We start from the raw sequence: 21,665 nt of genomic DNA on the forward strand, positions 1-21,665 counted from the left end.
TCTCCAAGTTTTTGGTACAGAAACATCAGCCTAAATGTTTATGAGTCTCAGCAGCTTGAAATTGTGCCAAATTTCGAGGTGGATTGACCCAAAAGTCGCATGAATTCTGCTCTGGTTGTTCAGACTGAGTCACATTGCCACAGATCGGATACGTATCAGGTTTCAGTACCACATATGAAAGCGTCTCAAATCGGAATTGAAAATGTCAGATTCAGTGCGTTTTTTTGCTGTTCACACTGACACACAGATGAGACATCTGTGTCAGCTACGGAGAAAAAGATCTGATTTGGGCCACTTTTACCTGCTGTGTGAACAAAGCCTAAGAATCACAAAAATTACACAAAATAATCATAACTACATGATTGATATATTATGGCCAAGGGATTGCCAAAAAAAGTGGGTGGAGAAGATTAGAGGCACCATGGAGTTGTGATGATCTGGCTGCTAGTTTACTATCAGGAGGACCCAAGCCAGCAGGAGGGCGACAGAAGGATGCACACTATTGGCCCCAGAACATAAGATGTCCAAGCAGTTGCTGAATGAGAAGAGGCAAAAGGAAATAAGTCATTACAAAGAAGCATTTAAACAAGGTTTGATTTTTTAGTAATAATCCACATCATGAACATTTGTAGACAAATGGACTTATTCGCATTCATGAAGTCAGCTTCTCTTTCAAATTGTCCCATTCCACCATTCAACAGGAAAATTCAAACAAGAAGCTGATGAATGAGAAGCGACTTCAGCTTCGTGAAACAGTCGAACATTGAGAGACATTTTACAAGAAACTATTCCACTTTTGAGGAAAGGTTTCCTGCCGGAGATGCAAGAAAAGCAGCTATAGCTGAGCTAAAGCTTAAAGCAGAGCAAAGTAAGTCTGCGTTTTAGTTTATATTTTTAGTCTACATTAGTACATTAGCTCATACTGAGACATATTGGACATTATATGTTGTTGCTCTTAACATCTGGGTTGTCCACTCCTGACCTAACCTAGCTTTTAATGCAGAGGGTGCCGGTCGGATTTCTCACTCATACATTTGTGTTTTTGTTATGTGCCGCCACAGACTGTCCGGACGCTTCACTTCCATAATTCCATAAGTTCCGCCTTTTGCGTTCTGTCAACATTACGTTATCAATGAAAATTTGCGAATCAATTCAGAATCATCCACGTCAGCATCACGATGCATCTAAGAATCAATCCCCCCCCATCCCTATAAATGATCAGTTCTGTCATGAGAAATACTGCTCACAGTCTTCACTGTGCTTCATCATTAATCTGCATACATTTCTATGAATTTGTACATAGAGTGGGCCATGTTGGCAAAAACCTTTTTTTCTATGAATATAGAAGGTCAACCAGTGAAGATGGCCTTAAATATTTACATTTATAAATGTCTCTAGTTGCCTTTGATTCTATTTATCATGATTGGAAGACCACAGTGGGAATGAGTACCTTGGTGGAGTTGTAGTTATATTTGTGGTTGTAGAGGAGTTGGAAATAACTCTGGAGGAAAAAAGGAGAGAGGTTTATTTATGAAGTTGTTTACTTTTAAGTATTTCACTTAACATGTTTTATTTGAAAATGTGGTAACACTTTCTATAAATGTCATTTCCAATATAATATAAGAACACATTCATGTTATAATACATTCATAATGCTATCTTTTGAGTCCAATGGTAATGTGCTTTACTCCACTCCAGCCAATGCCTGAGCTCTTCAGTAAGGACCATTCTACTGCTAGTGTTTGCCTATAGAAATCACTGTCTGCATGGCTGTATACTTGATTTCATACACTTGTTAGCAATGAGTGTGGCTGAAATAGTCGAATTTGTTAATTAGACGGGGAGTGCATGTACCTTTGGAAATGTAATGTAACTATGAGCAATTACACAGACTTAGGCAGGGCATTATGTGTGCCATGTAAGTGTTACCAGATTTTGTTTTGTGACATTAAGGCATTACATAAACCGCAAAGGACTTGAATTCATGTTCACCGTGTTGTGCAGGATCCTTCTTGAGCACCCTGATAAGGAGAGACATTGAAGTTCTTCACTGATACTTTAGGGCAGGGCAAAGAGTTATTCTGCTGCAGCGCTGAGACGTCTGTCCACAATCACAAACAAGAGATTAGTTGAAAGGTTTTAAATAGGACATATGGAATATACACCTCAGTGCAAAAATGGGCCATACCCAAAATACTAATGGTTAATCCTGATGGTTTAATCCTGGTCAGAGACCAGATTTAAACTTACTGGCGTCAAATTAAACACAAGCTAGTTTGGCAGTGTTTTCCAGCTGTTTGTAACCATCAGTGCTGATTGGAACAATATTAACTCATAATTTTTAACTCATAAGTTTAGAAACGTAACTTCAATATTTAAAGAAATCAAAGAGAAGAGCTCTCCCAGACTGACTTACTTTATCTATTTGTTCAGTTCTTACTAATTTATTGGCCAATTATTTGTTGGCAGTTAAAAGGCAATTAAAAGCTTAATGCTTAGCCATTTCAGCCTTAGCCTACTTTTTTGCACAGGAGTGAAAACATATATATATATATATATATATATATATATATATATATATATACACACATATATATACAGGAGTGAAAACATATATAGATACACACACATATATACATATACACTGACCAGCCACTACATTAAATACACTTTTGTTTCTAGACTGATTGTCTAGTAGTAGTCCATGTTTCCTGGTGTACTTTTTTAGCCCACTTTCTCTCTCTTCTTCAATGGTCAGGACCACCACAGAGCAAGTATTATTTTGTACTGGTCTGAGTGGATCAGACACAGCAGTGCTGCTGGAGGACACCTCAGTGTCCCAGCTGGACTGAGAACAGTCCACCAACCAAAAAAACAGCATCCTGTGACCACTGATGGAGGACCAGAGAACACAAACAGTGCAGCAGCAGATGAGCTACTGTCGCAAACTTTACATTTACAGGGTGGAGCAATAAGGTAGGTGTATCCAATAGGGTGGACAGTGAGTGGACCCAGTGTTTAAAAAAAAAAAAACTACAGTGTCTGACCCACTCTTACCAGCACAACACACACTAACATGTCAGCATCACAACAGTATGACTGCAGTGCTGAGAATGATCCACCACCCAAATGATACCTGCTCTGTGGAGGTCCTGTGGTGGTCCTGACCACTGAAGAACAGGGTGAAAGGGGGTAACAAAGTATGTAGACAATGAGAGAGACTACAGTCTGTAATTGAACTACAAAGTGCTCCTGTACAGTAAGTGGAGCTGATAAAATGGACAATGAGCGTAGAAACAAGGAGGTGGACTTAATGAAGTGGCCGGTCAGTGTATAAGCTATATCTGTGCAGACACTACTATATAAAAGTTTGGAATCACTTGATATACTAACAGTTTTTGTTATTTCATGCACAAAAGTAACCAGCTTGGTTTTATATTAGTGAAAACAATTATTCCAAACTTTTAAACAAGGATTCCAAACTCTTGACTGCTAATGTGTATGTTTAAAAACATTAAATATATATTCAAATATTAAAAACATTTCAATAGACACAAAACATAAGTATGTGTATTATCTTAGTATGACAGGTATCATCCTATTATTATAATTATGATTATCTCAGAATGGCATTTATATCACTTAGCTGGTAAAATAAAAGCACACCTTGCATGCTGATGAGTAGGATGAGATCACCTCCTTTGACAAACTCCCTGTCATTGAGACGGGCTTTTTTCAAGAACATGTTAAACAACTTTGCAGAATTGACTTTTACAGTTTCGTTATCACCAGTGATTGCTTCAGATCCAACTTCACTAGGTCTGCCCCAAAACTGTCGATCTGAAAGAAAAAATATGAAAGCTAATGCTTTGATTACATTCACATATCATCATCGTAAGAAAAAAAAAAAACAGTTAACATTTACTTAATTACATGTAACTACCCACCTCTGGAAAAGATCAAAGGAAAGATTACACTCTGGGATAAGGTAAACATGAAGAGGTTATAGAAAACTGGTACGACACTTACCGCTGACATGAGAGGAAAAAAAAGGTTCGTTTGTTCAAGTTCTTACCAGATATGTCAGTTGTGATGCTTTCTTCATTCGACATGCGCTGTTGGATGTCGGGGTTCTGGTCCAGCAGTACTAAAGTCACTTGTCTCCATGGGCAGGGCCACTGTAGCTGGTCATCATTGACACCAGATACCAGTCGCACGTAGAAGAAAACCGCGTCCTGATTCAGTCTCAGAAATACCTGATAGCGATAGCCGTCAGGTGAGTAATACAGTGGGCTGAATATGTAAGTGCCAGGTGCAGATTTGTTCCAAAGCTCCATGAAGTTCTTGATCTGCCATACATTATGAGGACACTCTGATTGTGACAGGTTGATATCATCCACTGAGAGGCCTCCACTGGAATATCCGGCTCCTTTCCGTGCTTCAAATTCCACTAGGAATGGCTTGCTCGCATTCAGCGGAACATAGCGGAGCTGCCAGTGATTAGTGGGAGATCCTGAAAACATTTTTTGAGTAGCAAAATTATTCTACTTACACTTACTTGCCATTTAACCAGGTACATTTATCACATACATGCAAAAACTAAAATATGTCAGGTTGTGTTCTGCTCTCCCCAATACAATTATTGACTGTATTACCCATCTTTTGTTACAATTTATCAGCCTCCCTCAACCCCATCCTGCAATACAAAGGGACCACCGTAGAACCACTGCTGGCTATATCTGGGTGATGTACCATGCTTAGTACCGCAGTAATGCCAACAGTTGATGCATAGTTTATGTTATCCATCCTTTAGCCATTCATCAGTGATAAGTTTCTGACTAACGAGTCTCTCTTGGCTGGATATTTTTGGGTGGTGTTCTACTCTCAACCTAGCCATGACACTTACATGTGTAGAAACCCCAGCACCACACACACTACCATGTTTGTGTCTCTGCCGCACACCCAAATAATATCTCGTCAGCAGTGGTTACCTGGTGGTCTCATGTTATTGATGTAAGGAGTAGAGGGTGGCTGATAAATTGTGCAGCCACAGATGGGCTTTTATTATATTTGTAAACACACAAAGTGCACTTATATGGTAGATGTACCCAATGAACTGGCAACTCAGTGTATGACAGAGTTTGAAGTTGTATCATCAGCTAATTGGAAATCACCTGTGATCTGGTCCATGAGTCTGAGGGTTCCTATGGTGTCAGTATCATTCTGGTACTCTCTGATCCAGACGTTAAGCTGGTCAGTCTCATTCCCGCTGTGATAGTAGAAAAACTGCAGGCACTGGACGTGGCAGTCTCTGCGGGGTGTCATCTCCTTACTCGCCAGTCGGCCTGAGTCTCCTTCCTGTCCAGTCTTTGTGCTGATGTGCATGAAGAAAGACGGCCCTGCAGACAATAGTACACACACTGGCACTCAAAATAAGCAGTAAAGGTTGTAAGTACAGGACCATGCAAGTCAACTGACAGTGACACTTCTATTGTTTTGGCTCCAGCACACTGGATTTAAAATGTGAGAAAATTACAGGGTAAACTGCCAAGTGTCACTGAACTCAGTGATGGTCTAATGATTTTTTTCTCTCTGGATACACATTTTTCCATGATTTTCCATAAAAATGTTGCCTTGCATTGGAAAGAAATATTAAACACTTCCCAGATCGTGAAATGATGGGTACTTGGGCAAACATTTTCTTGTGGTGGTAGAACTTCATCTCTAATCTCTCTATGTAATGTAATGCTATTTTACAGTGGCAGAAGAGCATTACATTGCAGGAGGAAAAAGGACCAGAGATGCAAGTAACAAGTAAGCATCAAGTCCCGGGTCACGATAGTCGAGTCTCGATTCAAGTCCCAAGTCAGTATAGGTGAGTCTCAAGTTGACTCCCAAGTCAGTAGTCTTAATGTTCGAGTCCTAAACAAGTCAGTATGCATTTTTTAGCTAATTTAAGGCCATAGTACTGAATACAGTTAACAGTACTATAGGCTTTTAATGACAGCCTGTTAGCAGTTTATGGCTGTATATTGGTTTTTATAATTTCTTTTTTTACCCTTCTAACTAAAAAAACTAAATCCATGGTACACAGATAACTATGAAAGTATACTGGTATACACAAAGAGTAGTGCACTACACATGAAACGTTCCTGCACCATTTAAGGTGGAATGGAAAATCCGAATAAGAAGCTGCTGGCGGAAAAAGTCAACTTCAACTGCTGAGCTAGTTTTTATTTTAATCCTATGGGCCCAATGTTCCTAAAATATAAGGTTGAATTTCAACAGTACTTTTAAAATTCTTTTCCTGCGTAATTGCACTACTCTTTGTGTATACCTGTCATCGTTATCTGTGTACCATAGATTTTGTATTTTAGTTGGAAGAGTTAATAAAAAAATTTAGATACAGCCATACACTACTAACGCACTGTCATTAAGTACTGTTACTATTATTCAGTGTTGTGGCCTTAAATTAGCTGAATTAGCTGAATGCATACTGACTTGTTTAGGGCTTGGAGATTAGGGTTATTGACTTGGGACTCAACTTGAGACTCACCTGTACTGACTCGAGACTTGAATTCAGACTTGACTAGCTTGACCCGGGACTTCAGTGTCAAGACTTAAGGCTTACTTGTCACTTGCATCTCTGGTCTTTTTTCCTCCTGCAGTGTAATGCTCTTCTACCACTGTACATTATGAAAAGAGGACAGAGATGAACAACACATCTGAATATGAAGCTGGCGAATAAGAAGTCAACCGTTAAAATCAGTCAAATAGAGAGAGCTGTTTCTTTTGTTTTGCTACCAAGAGGAAAACGGTCACAAGCTCAGTTACGATGTTGCTGTAGATCAGATTTACGGCAAGAAACGAATATATTCACATGAAAAGTAACCGACTGTGTACACTCCACACTTCACCACTTTAAGTCTTGAGTCTTTACGAGTTTTAAGCCTGAAGTCCTAGTCAAAGTCTGAGTCACTGGTGTTGAAGTCAAAGTTGAGTTGCAAATCTTTCATGATTTTCTCGAGCCTCAAGTCATCAAATTTGTGAATCGAGTCCAAGTCATATGACTCGAGTCCACACCTCTGATTAGGTCTGATTAAGGACATCATTTTAGCCTATGCCCATGTGTGGTTCAAACATCTAGATTTGTAGAAAATGAAGCCCACTAGAAAGTCACTCATCCTGTGGTAATTTTATTGAAATCTAGATACAAGAGTTTCATCACTGAGGAGATACGTAACAATTTTATTTCAGATGTTCTCCTGATAAACTAACCCAGTTCCCATAGGGCTAATGACTATGAGGTTAAAGAGCAAATATCAGCTTTAATTTGCACATATTTGTGTCTATTTTGGCTGAACCATATTGGAATAGGCTTTTTTATAAATACAGTGCTAAGTTTACCGAACTAAATTTAACTGCATAATAGGCCACTCAGTTTTCTTCTTGTTCATTTGCTCCTGTACTACAGGGCTAAGATAGTCCATAATAAATTATTCTAAACATACTAGAAACACTATTCACAGTGTAGGCAGAGATCTATCAAAGACTGCCATAAAAGGAAGAATACACAGTATAACCTCAGGATATTTAATGGTGGAATAAAACTGCAGCATTAGAAGGTAAAGTATTTGGCCTCTCTTCAATGAACAACTGACTGCCTACATGAATACCTGAAGGTATGAATAAATTAATATTTTTTTTTTTAATTATGAAATTAAATGCAGACCAACAGACAGCAGAACAACACATGCATGAATTAATGCTCCACCTCAAATGTGTACCTGATGAAGTGGTGTTCATAGACACGAGGGAAACACCTGAAAAGGAAAATTCAAAATGTTTTCATTTCTTCCAGACTGATATGATACAGTGACACTTAAAGCTAGTATTATTCACCCTTTAAATGGCCAAAGTTTCAATACACAATTCTATAACCTATGAATAGCTCAACTAGTTTGCACTGAATTCCCTGTAGTTACTAAACAATAAGCCTTACTAAGTAATAAGCCAGAGATTTTAAGGGGTCAATATTATGTATGCATGATTTCCCTCTATAAATAGATACACCACCTATGGACTCCAGGTTGGAGTGGTCACTAAAGGGCCCTCCAGATACGCTGCTTGCCATCACCCATCCATTTGCAGCAGAAGAGCAGGTCGCCATCTGACACATGCTGCTATCAAAGCTACAGCGGTCCAGGAAGGAGACGGATTCAGCTGTAATGAACCAGAAAACATAAACCCAGCAACAACTGAGCCACTTTTTTTGTTATGAATTTCCCAGTGGTGAATTTTCCAGCAACTACTGATATAGGATGTATATACAGCAGAAAGAATAGATTTGTTGTGTCAGATGGTTTAGAGCACAACTGGCATGTAAGAGAGCACTTAAGTTATGAGACATGGTAGCTGCAATATTATTGACATTGAAAACACTGTAACACTATATTTCTAAACACTATTAGGCAATGCTAGTGATTAAATTTGCCACTTCCAGGCACGTGCCACTTACTTTGGTCAGATAACTTAATGACAGTAAAGGCAAAATGAAAAGCTAAGACAAAGGGTGTTCATGTCTATTGCAGATTTTGCTGTTTTTAGTGTTTTCAGTAAAAACAAAATCGTGAATTCCCAGAATTTAAAATCACTGTATGGTGACATGACCTAATTTAGCCTGTTTAGGCAAAAATGAATATAAAAATACATACTGCATTTATAGAGCTTGTTGAGCTCAAGCGCATCTGTAGGGCTCAGGTCATAGCGCTGACCAATCACGTCTTGGAACTGAGGGACTTTGGTGATTATGGTGTGTCCGCTCCCATAGGTGAAAGCATCTTGTCCGTAGTGCATCACAGACGTGTAATCGTATGGAGTTCCCTGTGTGGTGCTTATCTGCTCAGACGCCTTATCAAAGTTCCTTGCGTATCCTGAAACCAGTGAGCACACACTATATGATAATATGATAATAAATTAGCTTATCTTGTATAAACTAGTCATCTCTGGTACATTCATGCTCTATCTAACTGAAAACACACATCTGTTGCCTAGAGGGCACATTCTGAAGTATTGAGAAGTGTTGAGACATTAAATCAAAATGATCCTAAAATTCTTCAGAAACATGGTAATGACCTGCAATGATGTTTTCATAAATGATGGTTACGTAGTTGTCTCGATCATATCGGCTCTGTTCGTGATAGAAGCCCAGAGCGTGAAGAAACTCGTGCTCCACAATGCCGATGTATCCACACCCATTTCCAATAGAGAGCTGCTGCCGCCCACCTGTCTTCCCAATATAAGACCAACACCTGTAAGATCAGTGAAAGACTGCACTATTAAAAGAAAGCTTAAAAGTTCTAGTGTGCTGAAAAAGGTTTAGTCTAATTTTTGACAGTTTTTGACACATTTTTAGGCCCAGCCAAAGTTTTTGGAGGTTTTCACAGAAAGCCTTAAATTGATGGTTTGATAAGTCACCATTTGACACCATCTGGTTCTCTGAAGGATCTATTTGTAGTTTGTAAACATGCATCCTCCAAAAGGCTGCCATTTTGGGCTTTTCACACAAATCTGTTTCACGGGTTTACCACAAATGGTGCAATAAACAAAAAAAATACCAGCAACAAAATAGACATGTGCCAAAATTCAGCAATAACGTAAACCGTAATATTCAACAAACACAATACTGTTAACATGCTTTTTTGTCAAAAAAGTGTCAATTTCACTAGATATTTTTCAGATTCTTAGAGCTGCTCTGGTTTAACGTTACCACTGCATTAGCCATGGTTACATCCGACTACTAGCTCAATCAGAATAGAATCCATGTATGTACTTCAGTTGGAATAGACTAGTCCGATTGAGGCCATTTGGAATACAATTTCTGTCCGACTGAGCAAGGTGGGTAATCCTAATATCCATGTAAACGCCTTTATCCGATTACATTCCCAATCGGAAAGTTTAAGTACATTCTGCGCAGGTGCGTTCGCGTCTTAGGAAAAGTTTCAACATGGCAGGAGGAGAAATTTGTTTGCAGAGGAGACGAAGTTTATGCTTTGAGCTTTAAAAGACAGCGGTGGGACGGGCGTCCAGCTTATGTGTCTCAGAACAGGACGTCTTCCTCTCGCCCTTCTTTAATAAGTACATGTGAAGAATACTTGTAGTGAGCATGTAAACAGAAACAGAAGTGTGGTTACTAACAGTGGTTACACTACTTTTTCAAGCAGTGATTAAGAAGCCACATTTATGTCCTTTGAGGCATCACATGTTTTCCTGAGAGGCTTTCATTCATAACACTGCTGTTCTTTCAGTTTCACTTGTAGCTTCATGTTGTCAAAGAACACCTCAGAGAACAAGGAAGCACACATTCCTTGACTTAGCTCATCTCGAAACACAATGAAAAATAAGGTGGACAAATCACGATCTGCCAGCGTCACCATATCGTTATCTATGCTGGGACTGTTACTTATATAGCCCTGTCTATGAAATTACAATATAAAACAACATCAATCTTGCATTCATTTGAGCTCTGTTGTTTTCACAAACTAGGTTAAAAGAAAGTGATTTAAACCACTGGCTCTAGTCCAGACACTTATGAAGACCTTATGAAGAACAAGCTGAGTAAGTTTTATACCTGCTCATCTAGTCTCACTGGATTTTCTGTGCTAGGCGTTACTGTTGAACATGCCAGTGATGAGAAATCGCTTATTTCTCCAAAACAGAGTTTGTTCATTGGAAAACTTGTACATAGAGTTTATTTAACTCCTCTAAAATGATGGGTTCGACTCCCCGGCCGAGCGAGCAGGGTCCTTTCTGTGCGTATTTTCCCTGTGTCTGTGTTGGGTTGCCTTCAGGAGCTCCAGTTTCCTCCCACAGTCCAAAGACATGCAATTGGTGATACCAAATTGCCCCCAGGTGTGAGTGTGTGTGTCTGTGCGTCTGCCCTGTGATGGACAGGCGACCTATCCAGGATGTTTTCTGCATTCCACCCAATGAGCACTGGGATAGGCTCCAGCACCCCCCACGACCAAGGAGGATGAGTGGCTTGGACAATTAATAAGAGATGAGTAAGGGGTACTAGGAACCTTTCAGCATTATTTTTGGCAGCTTGCCATCAGTGTTTCAATCCTAACATTTATTTTTTTTTAAATAAATCTACTGCAAGCTGCTTTTACAACGGCAAAACTTTTACTAGTAAAACCCTGGAATCTCGGGTTTGGTAAGCAGACATGTTTGGGCCCTAACCTTACTGGATATTATTTCAGTGAAGCTTTCAACAGCTTGTCAAGTCTAGGACAGTAGAGGTGTGGAATACTGCCTTTGCAAAACTAAAAATGGCTTATCTCCTCCTACTGAACTTTTATCATTTATATATTTATGTATTATAGTTGACTATTTAATAGATGTTTTTTCCAGCATTATCAGCCTCTTTAGCTTGGTGTATTGATTTACTGTCACAGAACTCCACCCTTATTTCGTTTGTTTGTTTTATTTTTTTTATTTGATTTTCAAATCATACTACTTTTACTTCTACTAAAGTCAAAAAAGGAGTCTTTTTACTCCTTATTACTTATTACATTTTACTTATTACATTTTAGCCATTCATATTTAGTTAATAATTCATTTTTTTGTGTTTTAATTTGCATTGCATTGTGGCAATATTTGTGACTTTGGAGCTTTGTATTTTAGACCTAAAAATCCAAAAAGAGAAGAAAAGAGTCACACAATCTTGAGTTCCTATGCTGATAAATGCTGGTAATAGTTCCACTGCACTGCTCAGTACGTAAGTAGAATTTTGATCTGCTTCTTTTGTATTTCTACTGAAGTTGTTTTGATGATGGTACTTTTACATTTACTTGTGTAATTATTTTATGCAAATATCAATACTTTTTCTTGAGTACTGATTTAGCAAAAATGTGCTCTTTAAAAAATGTATTGAATTCCCTTGCGAATTAGGGCAGTTCAACTGTCTGGTGCAGACCTGAATATGGGTGGAATTGCAGTTTTACTCTGTCTGTTCATGCTGGTCAGTACTTCATGCAGTTTAGGGAGGTTTTTATGCGCATCCTCGAACTCAAAAAGTGGTGGGGCATCGCCCTAATACTATGAAAAGTGGTGAGTCAAATGCCTGCTCGCCACTGTGGTTCCGGCAGCCCTGCACACATATATTCTCAGTGTATGTGTGTGTTTGTGTGTGTTGTTTTCAGTGCATTGTCCTAGCAGACTAAGAAACTAATCTGAGATGCAAGTCTTTGTGGTAGAGTACAATACAGTTAAATGTATTAAACTGATATCATGTAAAAATCACTGTACCCGGTTAGACCTTCCACAGATATGTAGTTGTTCTCTGTTGTCTGGGGCTTAAAGTCAATACATGCTTTCAGTCTCAGCTGCTCGAAGGCTCTTAAAATGACCCCTTTGTCATTTATGCCTGAAATAACAACAACAACAATGCATGAGCAATGCTAACATTGGAAAGTTATTTCAGTAAAGAAATATAATCGCCAAAAAAATTCTTACTGAGAGTTTCATTCAGCATGTAGGGGATGTATCCGTTCCACCGGTATTCGTTCCCCAAAATCGCACTCCTTTGAAGTTCAGATGTACTCTAGTTTTTAACAGGTTTAATAAGCACTAAGTCAAACATGAGGTAGCAGGAAGTCATAATATATAGTATTTAAAGCAAATGTACTACAAAATATTACTTAATCACTAAAAACTAAACTTACCTCCATGATATCTCCTTCCCGAAGATTTAAACCTGGCACAAAAAAATGAATGAAGGATGGGTATATATGGAGCATTAAAAAATTATAATTAAGTAATCAGTATTTACAAGGACTTGGTTATGATCAGTAAAAGGCAGTAATTGAGATAGTAATAAGTAAAATATATACAAAATTATACAACCCCATTTCCAAAAAAGTTGGCATGCTGTGCAAAATATATAAAAAACAAAATGCATGATGTGCAAATCATTTAACCCTTATATTTAACTGAAAATAGTACAAAGACAACATATCAAATGTTGAAACTGCAACAAAAGGCTGGTAAATTTGTGTAACGCTAAAAAAAATACACTGGTGGTTGATTGGCAACAGGTCAGTAACAGAGTCTTTAAGAAGTAATGATGAGTAGGGGTTCACCACTCTGTGAAAGACTGCACGATGAAATATTGCAACAATTCAAGAATAACATTTCTCAACACAAAATAGCAAAGAACCTTTGCTTTTCCATCATCCATGGTACATAATAACATTAAAAGATTCAGAGAATCTGGAGAAATCTCTGTATGTAAGGGACAAGACCAAAAACCAGTATTTGCTGGCCGTGATCTTTGGGCCCTCAGGTGGCACTGCATTAAAAACAGGGATGATTCTGTAATGGAAATCACTGCATGGGCTTGGAAGCACCTCTGAAAACCGCTGTCTGTGAAAACAGTTCATCACTGCATCCACAAATGCAAGTTAAAACTCTAAAATGCAAAGAAGAAACCAGATATAAACAGGATCCAGAAATGCTGTCACCTTCTCTGGGCCCGAGCTCATTTAAAATGGACTGAGGTGAAGTGGAAAAGTGTTCTGTGGTCTGACAAATCAACATTTGAATTTCTTTTTGGAAATCATGGACAATGTGTCCTCCGGGCTAAAGACCACTCAGTTTGTTATCAGTGCACAGTTCAAAAGCCAGTATTCATGATATTATAGGGGTGCCTTAGTGCACATGGCATGGGTACGCGGCACATCTGTGAAGGCACCATTAATGCTGAACGATATATGCATGTTTTGGCATGCATTTTTAAGGAAGGCCTTGCTTATTTCAGCATGTCAATGCCAAACCACATTCTGCATGTAGTACAACAGCATGGCTCTGTATTAAAAGAGTCTGGGTGCTAAACTGGCCTGCCTGCAGTCCAGACCTATCACCCACTGAAAACATCTGGCACAATATGAAATGAATAATATGACAAAGGAGACCCCGAACTGTTCAGCAGCTGAAATCCTGTATGAAACAAGAATTGGAAAACATTTCACTTTCAGAACTACAGCAGTGTCTCCTCAGGTCCCAAACACATACAGAGTGTTGTTAAAGAGGTAATGGAACACAGTGGTAAACATGCCCTCATCCCAACTTTTTTGGAACGCGTTGTTGGCATCTAATTCAAAATGGGCATATATTTTTCAAAAAACAATAAAAACAATTTCAACATTAGATATGTTGTCTTTAAAAATAGGATTTACATGATTTGCATATCATTGTATTCGATTTTTATTTACATTCTGCACAGCGTCCCAACTTTTGGAAATGGGATTGTAATTTATAGGATGCTTTCTATTGGAAGGAACTTCTAAATTTCAACGTAACAATAATTACTTTTTTAGTATTTATTTTTAATGTAAGATCATTTGGATTTCTTTTAAAGTTAAAACATTATCACGAGTTTCATTTTTAAATTAAAAAACTTCATAAAAAAATGCCCTTCCCCATTTTCATGTCACCACTGAAACAGTTTTAGTGCATCGGCAGAGCCTTATTTTAGCCGCACTCCAGCTTTTAGAGCAGGAAGTGAGACTGCATCCCCTGTGAGCATGGTGAACAGTTAGATCTCATTGTTTTGAAGTAAATATGTCCCAAAGTCAGTGTGTAACATTAGGAATTAAAGAACTACCAAAACATATTTCATGCAATTAAGTACATTTTTTGTGTTTAAATGAAAAATATTAGAATTTAATGTGCATACAACTGTTCAAAGCTGTGTTTACTAGTCATGTACTGGCTATGATTATGATTGTTTTGACAGTGACACAATCATTAAGGTATAGGGTCATTCAGGCTTGAGACTGGAGACTCAAAGTGGAAGAAACGTGGAGAGGCTTGTGACTACAGACAGGACTCTACACAGTTGATTTTTTTCATGTGAATGAATTTGTTTCCTGCTGTAAATTGAATAAACAGCAGTGTTGTCAGATGTCTGTCACTGTGCTTATACTTGGTTTATTTTATTTCCGAAGTCAAGAGAAGCGTTAGAGTTGAAGTTCGCCTGGTAAAAAAAGTCAACTTCAGTTTCGTACATTCACCATCATTTGCTGTCTTTTCTGTAAACTTTGTTCAGCTCAGGTTGGTGGTTTTAGTTTCTGTTGTTGTCTAAATTCAATTCAAACTAGCAGTTGTTTTTAGTTTGCTGACCTAGTTTTTATTTTAATCCTTTGCACCCAGTGTTCCCAAAAGTCATCTTCAAATATATATAAAGTTCAGTAGTACTTTTAAAATTCTTTTCATGTGTACTGCTCTACTCTTTGTGTATACAGTATGTCTGTCATGGTTATGTGTGTACCATGGATTTTAGTTGGTAGGGTAAAAAAAAATAAAATAAATAAAATAAATAATCAATAAAAAATTTATATACAGCCATTAAAAGGCCATAGTACTGTTACCATTATTCAGTGTTATGGTCTTAAATTAGCTGAAAAATGCAGACTGACATATTTAGGACTCAAAGATTAGGACTATTGACTTGAGACATGCCTATACTAACTTGGACTTGAATCAAAACCCGACTGTCTTGACTTGCAACTTGACTCGGGACTTCAGTGTCAAGACTTGAGACTTACTTGTTACTCGCAACTCAGAGACTTGATCCCACCTCTGCTTTTTACTACATTAATGTTTGTTATTCTAATATTATATAGATTTTATCACAAGCAAAAACACACTTATTGCCTAAAGAAATGGTTTTAGATGTTTAAGGGAAGTGAGGTTATTTAAATGTTCTAATTCCAAGTAACTCCCAGGTCATAATGTTCTAATTCATATCAATATGAAAAGGCAAAAATGTATACATCAAGGATTCATAAGAACAACAAAGAAACAATCATTAACATATCACTGTTGTCAGAAGAAAACCTTGTATCTCCAAAATGATAACTTTACAGGAGAAGGAAAAAAATCCACTTTACTTTTAATGTAAGTCAATGGAACCAGACTTTTTTCCAAGTCATTTTGGTTCTGTTCCTTTGGTCCATTCTTCATGAAATTTACACACAATGTAAAGAGCAACATTTTCAAGTTTTGTCAAAAAATGAAAAACCTTTTTTTTCCTGACAACAGCAAAATAAATATACAATTTCTTTCACGTTTTCAGGGGTGCTGTATTTTGTAGTATCTGAGAAACGCAGCTCATACACATAATCATGACCCCTTTTTGTTAATAAATTAGTCTTACCTTTGTTTATTTCAGGAATGTCCTTTCTGTCACCAATAACATCTGAACAGAAAAGATGACACACAATGACTAAAGAGAACCTGACATTTGAAAACTAATAGTGTAAAAAATTCAAGTGGCAAAGGTGAGTGAGCAGGATGTATGATGCAAACATGATTTGTAAACAGTTTGGATGTTGTCATTCGTCTGTATATTAACTGTTATTTATTGAATATGCCAATTAAAACGTCTTTTTTCCCTGAAAGCTGAGCCCAAAATCAACAGTCTGCACTAACACTTTGCTCTATTACTGTATTTTTCCACATAACACCACGTTCAGAGTGAGAGACGGGCTGGTATGGTGGTGGTAACTTTTGTATTCAGTGTCCTTTTTCCCTTTGGACACTTCGTAGGAATTAAGTTAAGAGATAAACAGCATTCAAAACAATGTAATACACTAAAAATGTGCTATACAAGAGGGACGTGAAGCCAACGATGGTTTCATCGTTTACATTACTGCAAATGACAAACACATGCCTACTTAAAAATGTATTAGTGTAATTATTTTCATTCTCATAAGCTTACCTGCTACACCTGGTGGGGGCTGAGAAGAAAGAATACAAAGTTCACATATTAAACATACAAAACATCCCTTAAACAATTACTTAAACCATAACCATATTCTAGAATAAACTATATTATGGATATAGTAAAGATCTTTCTTTCGTTACACTCACCATTAATGATACAGGCGAGATAGCCAAGCTCAGCAGAAAAAAAGTAAGGAAATCCATCGCCACTGCAATAATATAATTATTATAATAATATTATAACAATGTTATTATATAATAATAATAAAGGTAGTACTTTTCATTGAATGATGAACAAATGGCTTAAATAAGGCAAATAGTTTCACTGATCTATGGAGGTAAATGTTTGATTGGCAAAGAAATCCTGCAATTTGTAATGTCGTTTACTCTCATTAGCAAGTCTTACTTTTGCATCATGTCCAATTCTTACAACCACATTGCAATTTAAAAAAAAAAAAAAACAGACAAAATTGATGTAGCACAATAACAAATTTAAAATGGAGAGTAGCCACGCACCTGATCCACTGTCTTCCCCAGCTTGTAGTACAACTCTCTCTTTCTTTTTCTCTTTTCTCATACTAGCATAACCAGTAGACTGTCATCTCAAAAGACTTCCTCATAGCACACGTTTGACGGTTTATTATTCATTACTTAAACATACAGTGAAGCATAAAACATATTCAGACACGTATCTTTAATATAATATACTTAATATACTTAATATACTTCCAGTTTTTAATATCAGTTCTTTACTTCCAATTCAGTATACTTCTTTCATGAAAATTTCTATCTGCACCGAATGCGATAAAAGAACCGCAGGAGAAGCATTGATTTTGAAACTCTGTGAAATGACACTTTTAACTCCACAGTTTTAGTCTGATCAGCTGCCATGGGACAACAAAACTCGGCGATGCTTGCCTCAACACTCCCAGTTCAATTAAAATGACTAATTTTAAAATAATTCTAGAACCATCATCATCTCAACTTGACACAACACTGCAAAGTGAGCTACAAAGGAGCCAAACATAAATAACTTGATTTGACAGGAACTCATTGTTGTACGGAGCCCCTAAGGGGTCGTGGAAAAAAAAAAGTGCATGACAATGTGTTCCTTCGCAAATGTTTTTTACACATGTAAAGAAGTACTACTGAACTTAATTTAAAATAGAAATGTTTTAGATAATCAGCTCAGCACTAAAACTAGCTCAGCCAACTAAAAACAACGGCTAGTTTATATTGAATTTAGACGGCAACAGAAACCAAAACGCCCGAGCTGAGCTAAGCAAAGTTTACAGAAAAGACAGCAAAATTATGGTGAATGTACGAAGTTGATGTTGACTGATGTTCGCCAGCAGCTTATCAAATTTTCCGTGCCACATTAAAAGGTGCAGCAGTTACGTTCCGGTGTTCCATCTGATTCAGTTTCCCCTGAAAATCACGTTCACCTTCACAATTCAAGGCCTCGGGAGCTCCCTGAACTGAAATGAACACCAAGCAACACTGGAATTACAGAAAGTAAAGAAGTTCAAGGAAGGCTGTACAGCCAAAAGACTGACACAATCAGTAACAAATGACTGTATAACGTTAACTTTTCCTGAACTTTTTGCCTGACTAACGTGGTCAACGGTGTGGATTTCTGTTCAGTGAATGCGCGCTCCTGAGGGCTTGATTTGTGAAGTGGAACGTGAATTTGAGGGGAACTGAATCAGAAGGAACCCTGGTGCCTAACTGCTGCACCATTTAAGGTTTCAGTGGTGAATGTTGTGCTTGTTTTACCTGCAGAAGCTGTTAAAATCGTTCAAACAGAGAGAGCTGTGTTTCCTTTGCTTTGCTACCATGAGGAAAATGGTCAGTTCGCCTGGTAAGTTTGTCCAGTAAGAGTGTAAGAGCTGAGCGAGGGCGCACTGATGCTGTTGATGCTTCACTTGTTTCCAGCTTTTGCAGGTGAACTTGAATTCTAACGTTTCTCGTCTTCCGAAATAAAATAAGCCGAGCGTAAACACAGTGACAGACATCTGACAACGTTGCTGTACATCAAATTAACGAGGACATTCTCAAAGACCAGATCTCCACCTATAATTATGCTACGAAAAAATCTAGACAGTCATTCCTGTCATACCTGTGTAATTAAAACACAAATACCAAAGTCCTTTTTTCCACCACAGACTGACTCATTAACCCTAACTTTTCTGTTTGTGGTGATTTATCTTCTAAAATTTGCAATTCATTTTCAAAATCCAGTAGCCTTGATAGACAGTGCGACTCAGAGAGCTGAAACAAGTTCCTATAACCTTCCTCATAGACCACCTACATTAGTAATCACATTTTTCTCTTTTATCAGTTATCAGGAGCTTAAAACCGTTATGAAAAATTAAATTCGTCACAACTTTATCATTCCAGTTTCTGTACTGTCAAAGATGAACATTAACTTTGAAGCTGTAAAGTGATTGATGAGCTTGTGGATCAGATGACAGAAAATTCAGTCTCTAGCCAGTGGATCTTCCCTACAAATAAATAAATAAATAAATGTAGAAAAAGGCTTAAAGCTGGCTTTATTTTTGGACTGATGATAGCTTGAAAAGCATTGAGGTGAATAGAGAACTTCTCTGAAATGGGCCTCTGGTGCCCAAACAATACATTTCTAGCGGCACGCCAAAAGCGGGGGACCTGTTTGAGACACACTCAATGACAAGGGTATATATACTGTGGAAAACAAATGTGAAATACCTGGAAATAATAACTGGGTGGGGTTTTACACAAGACACAGGTGAGGGGTAAGACAAAAGGGCAGAGCATAGGTGGAGCAGGAAAACACGAGGGAAGGTAGAGGTAAACGAGAAAGTTTCCACAGATACATGTTTATTTTTAATCACACATTCACTAATTCTAATAAAATAAGCCCAATTGTGCTCTCTTCGTTATGGAGCATCAGAAGAGCATATTTATCACGAAGAGACAATATCACGAAATTGACAGATATCATCACATTGCCCAGCCTAAATGAATAAGTCTGAGTTAGGTGAGCTGCGTCAAGCCCCTTAATAAAGTTTGCTTGTTATTGGATATTCAGTGGATAGTCTCATTCATCCCTCCTACTATCCAATAACGTCTGAAATGACACGATCTTATGACTGTTGTCTTATTGTCGTATTGTTTAAACCTTCAGTTCAAACCTTCAGCTTATGTCCCTGAATTTGTTTGCTTGATAATGAATTATCCTATTTAGTGATGGCTTTAATTTACAACAGATGTGCCTTGATCAGTAAATGGCACTGTAAAAACTGTTCTATTGTGTCCTTTTTTTAATGGAGTAAAAAGTTTTGCTTTTCTTCAGAGACATCCTTTATGTCTCTGGATGGCTGTGTAGTTGTGAAAACTAAAAAAGTCTGAAACAACTTGACTGCCATCTGGTGGTTGTGGGCTGTATCATTAGGCCATGCTCCTTAGGACGGTGGTCTTCAAATTAGACTTAAGTGAGAGCTGGGTTAGACTGGATGATCTGGGAGTCCCTGAATAGCAGGCTGAGAATCACTGCTCTAGGTGACTTTACATAATACACTACAAGTCAAAAGTTTAGACACCTTCACTTATAGAACAAAAGTTTTTTGCTCCCATTTTCTACATTTAACAATGAAGACATCAACACTATGAGATATAGAATACAGAATTACTTTAGTCAGACATATTGGAAATGTTGATATTGATAATCAATGCCACAATACAATACTGCAGGATTTATAACAGCTGCATAGACCAACACAAAGTAGCAAGTAATTGTGAAGTGAAAAGAAAATTATACATGGTTTTCAAAATTTTTTACAAATAAAAATCTAGAAAAGTGTGGCACGCATTTGTATTCAGCCCCCCTGAGTCAGTACTTTCCTGGAGGAAAACCTGTTAGAGGCAGCAAAAAACCCTAAACATACAGCCAGAGCTACAATGGAATGGTTTAGATCAAAGCATATTCATGTGTTAGAATGGCCCAGTCAAAGTCCAGACCTAAATCCCATTGAGAATCTGCGGCAAGACTTGAAAACTGCTGTTCACAGACGCTCTCCATCCAATCTGACTGAGCTTGAGCTATTTTGCAAAGAAGAATTGACAAAAATCTCAGCCTCTAGATATGCAAAGCTGGTAGAGACATACCCCAAAAGACTTTGAAGCTGTAATTGCAGCGAAAGGTGGTCCTACAAAGTATAGATTCAGGGGGGCTGAATACAACTGCATGCCACGCTTTTCAGATTTTTATTTATTAAAACTACTTTGTGTTGGTCTATCACATAAAATCCCAATAAAATACATTTAAGTTTGTGGGTATAACATGAAAAAATGTGGAAAGGTTCAAGGGGTATAAATGCTTTTTCAAGGCACTGTAAGAGGTTCAATGAATTCAACATTTTAAGTAAACCAGGTCACTTGCTTTTTTAGTTAAAAAGTTGCATTATTTTTTACAGTGAACAGTGGAGAGGAGGGTACAGTAATTCAGATGTTCTGGAAATCTAAAGGTTATTTTTTAAATCATAGTCTGATCCACTTCCAATATAATTGTGCTGACAAAAAGTTTTAATTTTAAAAATAACAAAAAAATATGCTTTGTCAGAATGTACTAAACCACAAAAATAAATAGAACCGCCTCCAAAAAAAAAATGAGAAAGGAAATAAAAGACAAACAATTTGGATGATTTTGAACTTATTTGATTTGAATTCATTTCATAATGTTCTCTTAGTGCACAGGTTCCCAACCCTGGTCCTGGAGTTCGTCCCCTGCACTTTTTGGTCTTCTCCCAGCTCCCAACTAATCAGCTCATCAACAAACACTTCTAAAACCTTCAGCCCCATCTAAATCACATGTCTGTGATTTAGAGCAGGGATTCTCA

The 21,665-nt window shown here is 37.6% G+C and overlaps 1 protein-coding gene across 2 annotated transcripts; it reads right to left on the bottom strand.

Moving 5' to 3' along the window:
• Nucleotides 1-248: 248 nt before the first annotated feature.
• Nucleotides 249-17,340, bottom strand: LOC118823484 (meprin A subunit beta-like). 2 transcript variants are annotated; one of them, XM_036593168.1, is made up of 17 exons: nt 17,305-17,340; nt 16,936-16,997; nt 16,784-16,802; nt 16,220-16,261; nt 12,726-12,757; nt 12,517-12,604; nt 12,310-12,427; nt 9,136-9,311; nt 8,775-8,933; nt 8,077-8,223; nt 7,788-7,823; nt 5,175-5,399; nt 4,076-4,513; nt 3,667-3,840; nt 1,993-2,101; nt 1,451-1,501; nt 249-535 (listed from the first exon to the last, which is right to left on the bottom strand). In XM_036593168.1, the coding sequence occupies exons 2-17, from the start codon at nt 16,990-16,992 to the stop codon at nt 445-447; spliced, it is 1,962 nt and encodes a 653-aa protein (XP_036449061.1). In that variant the 5' UTR covers nt 16,993-16,997; nt 17,305-17,340; the 3' UTR covers nt 249-444. The 2 variants fall into 2 exon arrangements, with proteins under 2 accessions (XP_036449061.1, XP_036449052.1); XM_036593159.1 differs by having other exon boundaries at nt 8,715-8,933.
• Between the last annotated feature and the right edge of the window lie 4,325 nt (nt 17,341-21,665).

Source organism: Colossoma macropomum, unplaced genomic scaffold (assembly GCF_904425465.1).
Source record: "Colossoma macropomum unplaced genomic scaffold, Colossoma_macropomum, whole genome shotgun sequence".
NCBI classification, from domain to species: Eukaryota; Metazoa; Chordata; class Actinopteri; order Characiformes; family Serrasalmidae; genus Colossoma; species Colossoma macropomum.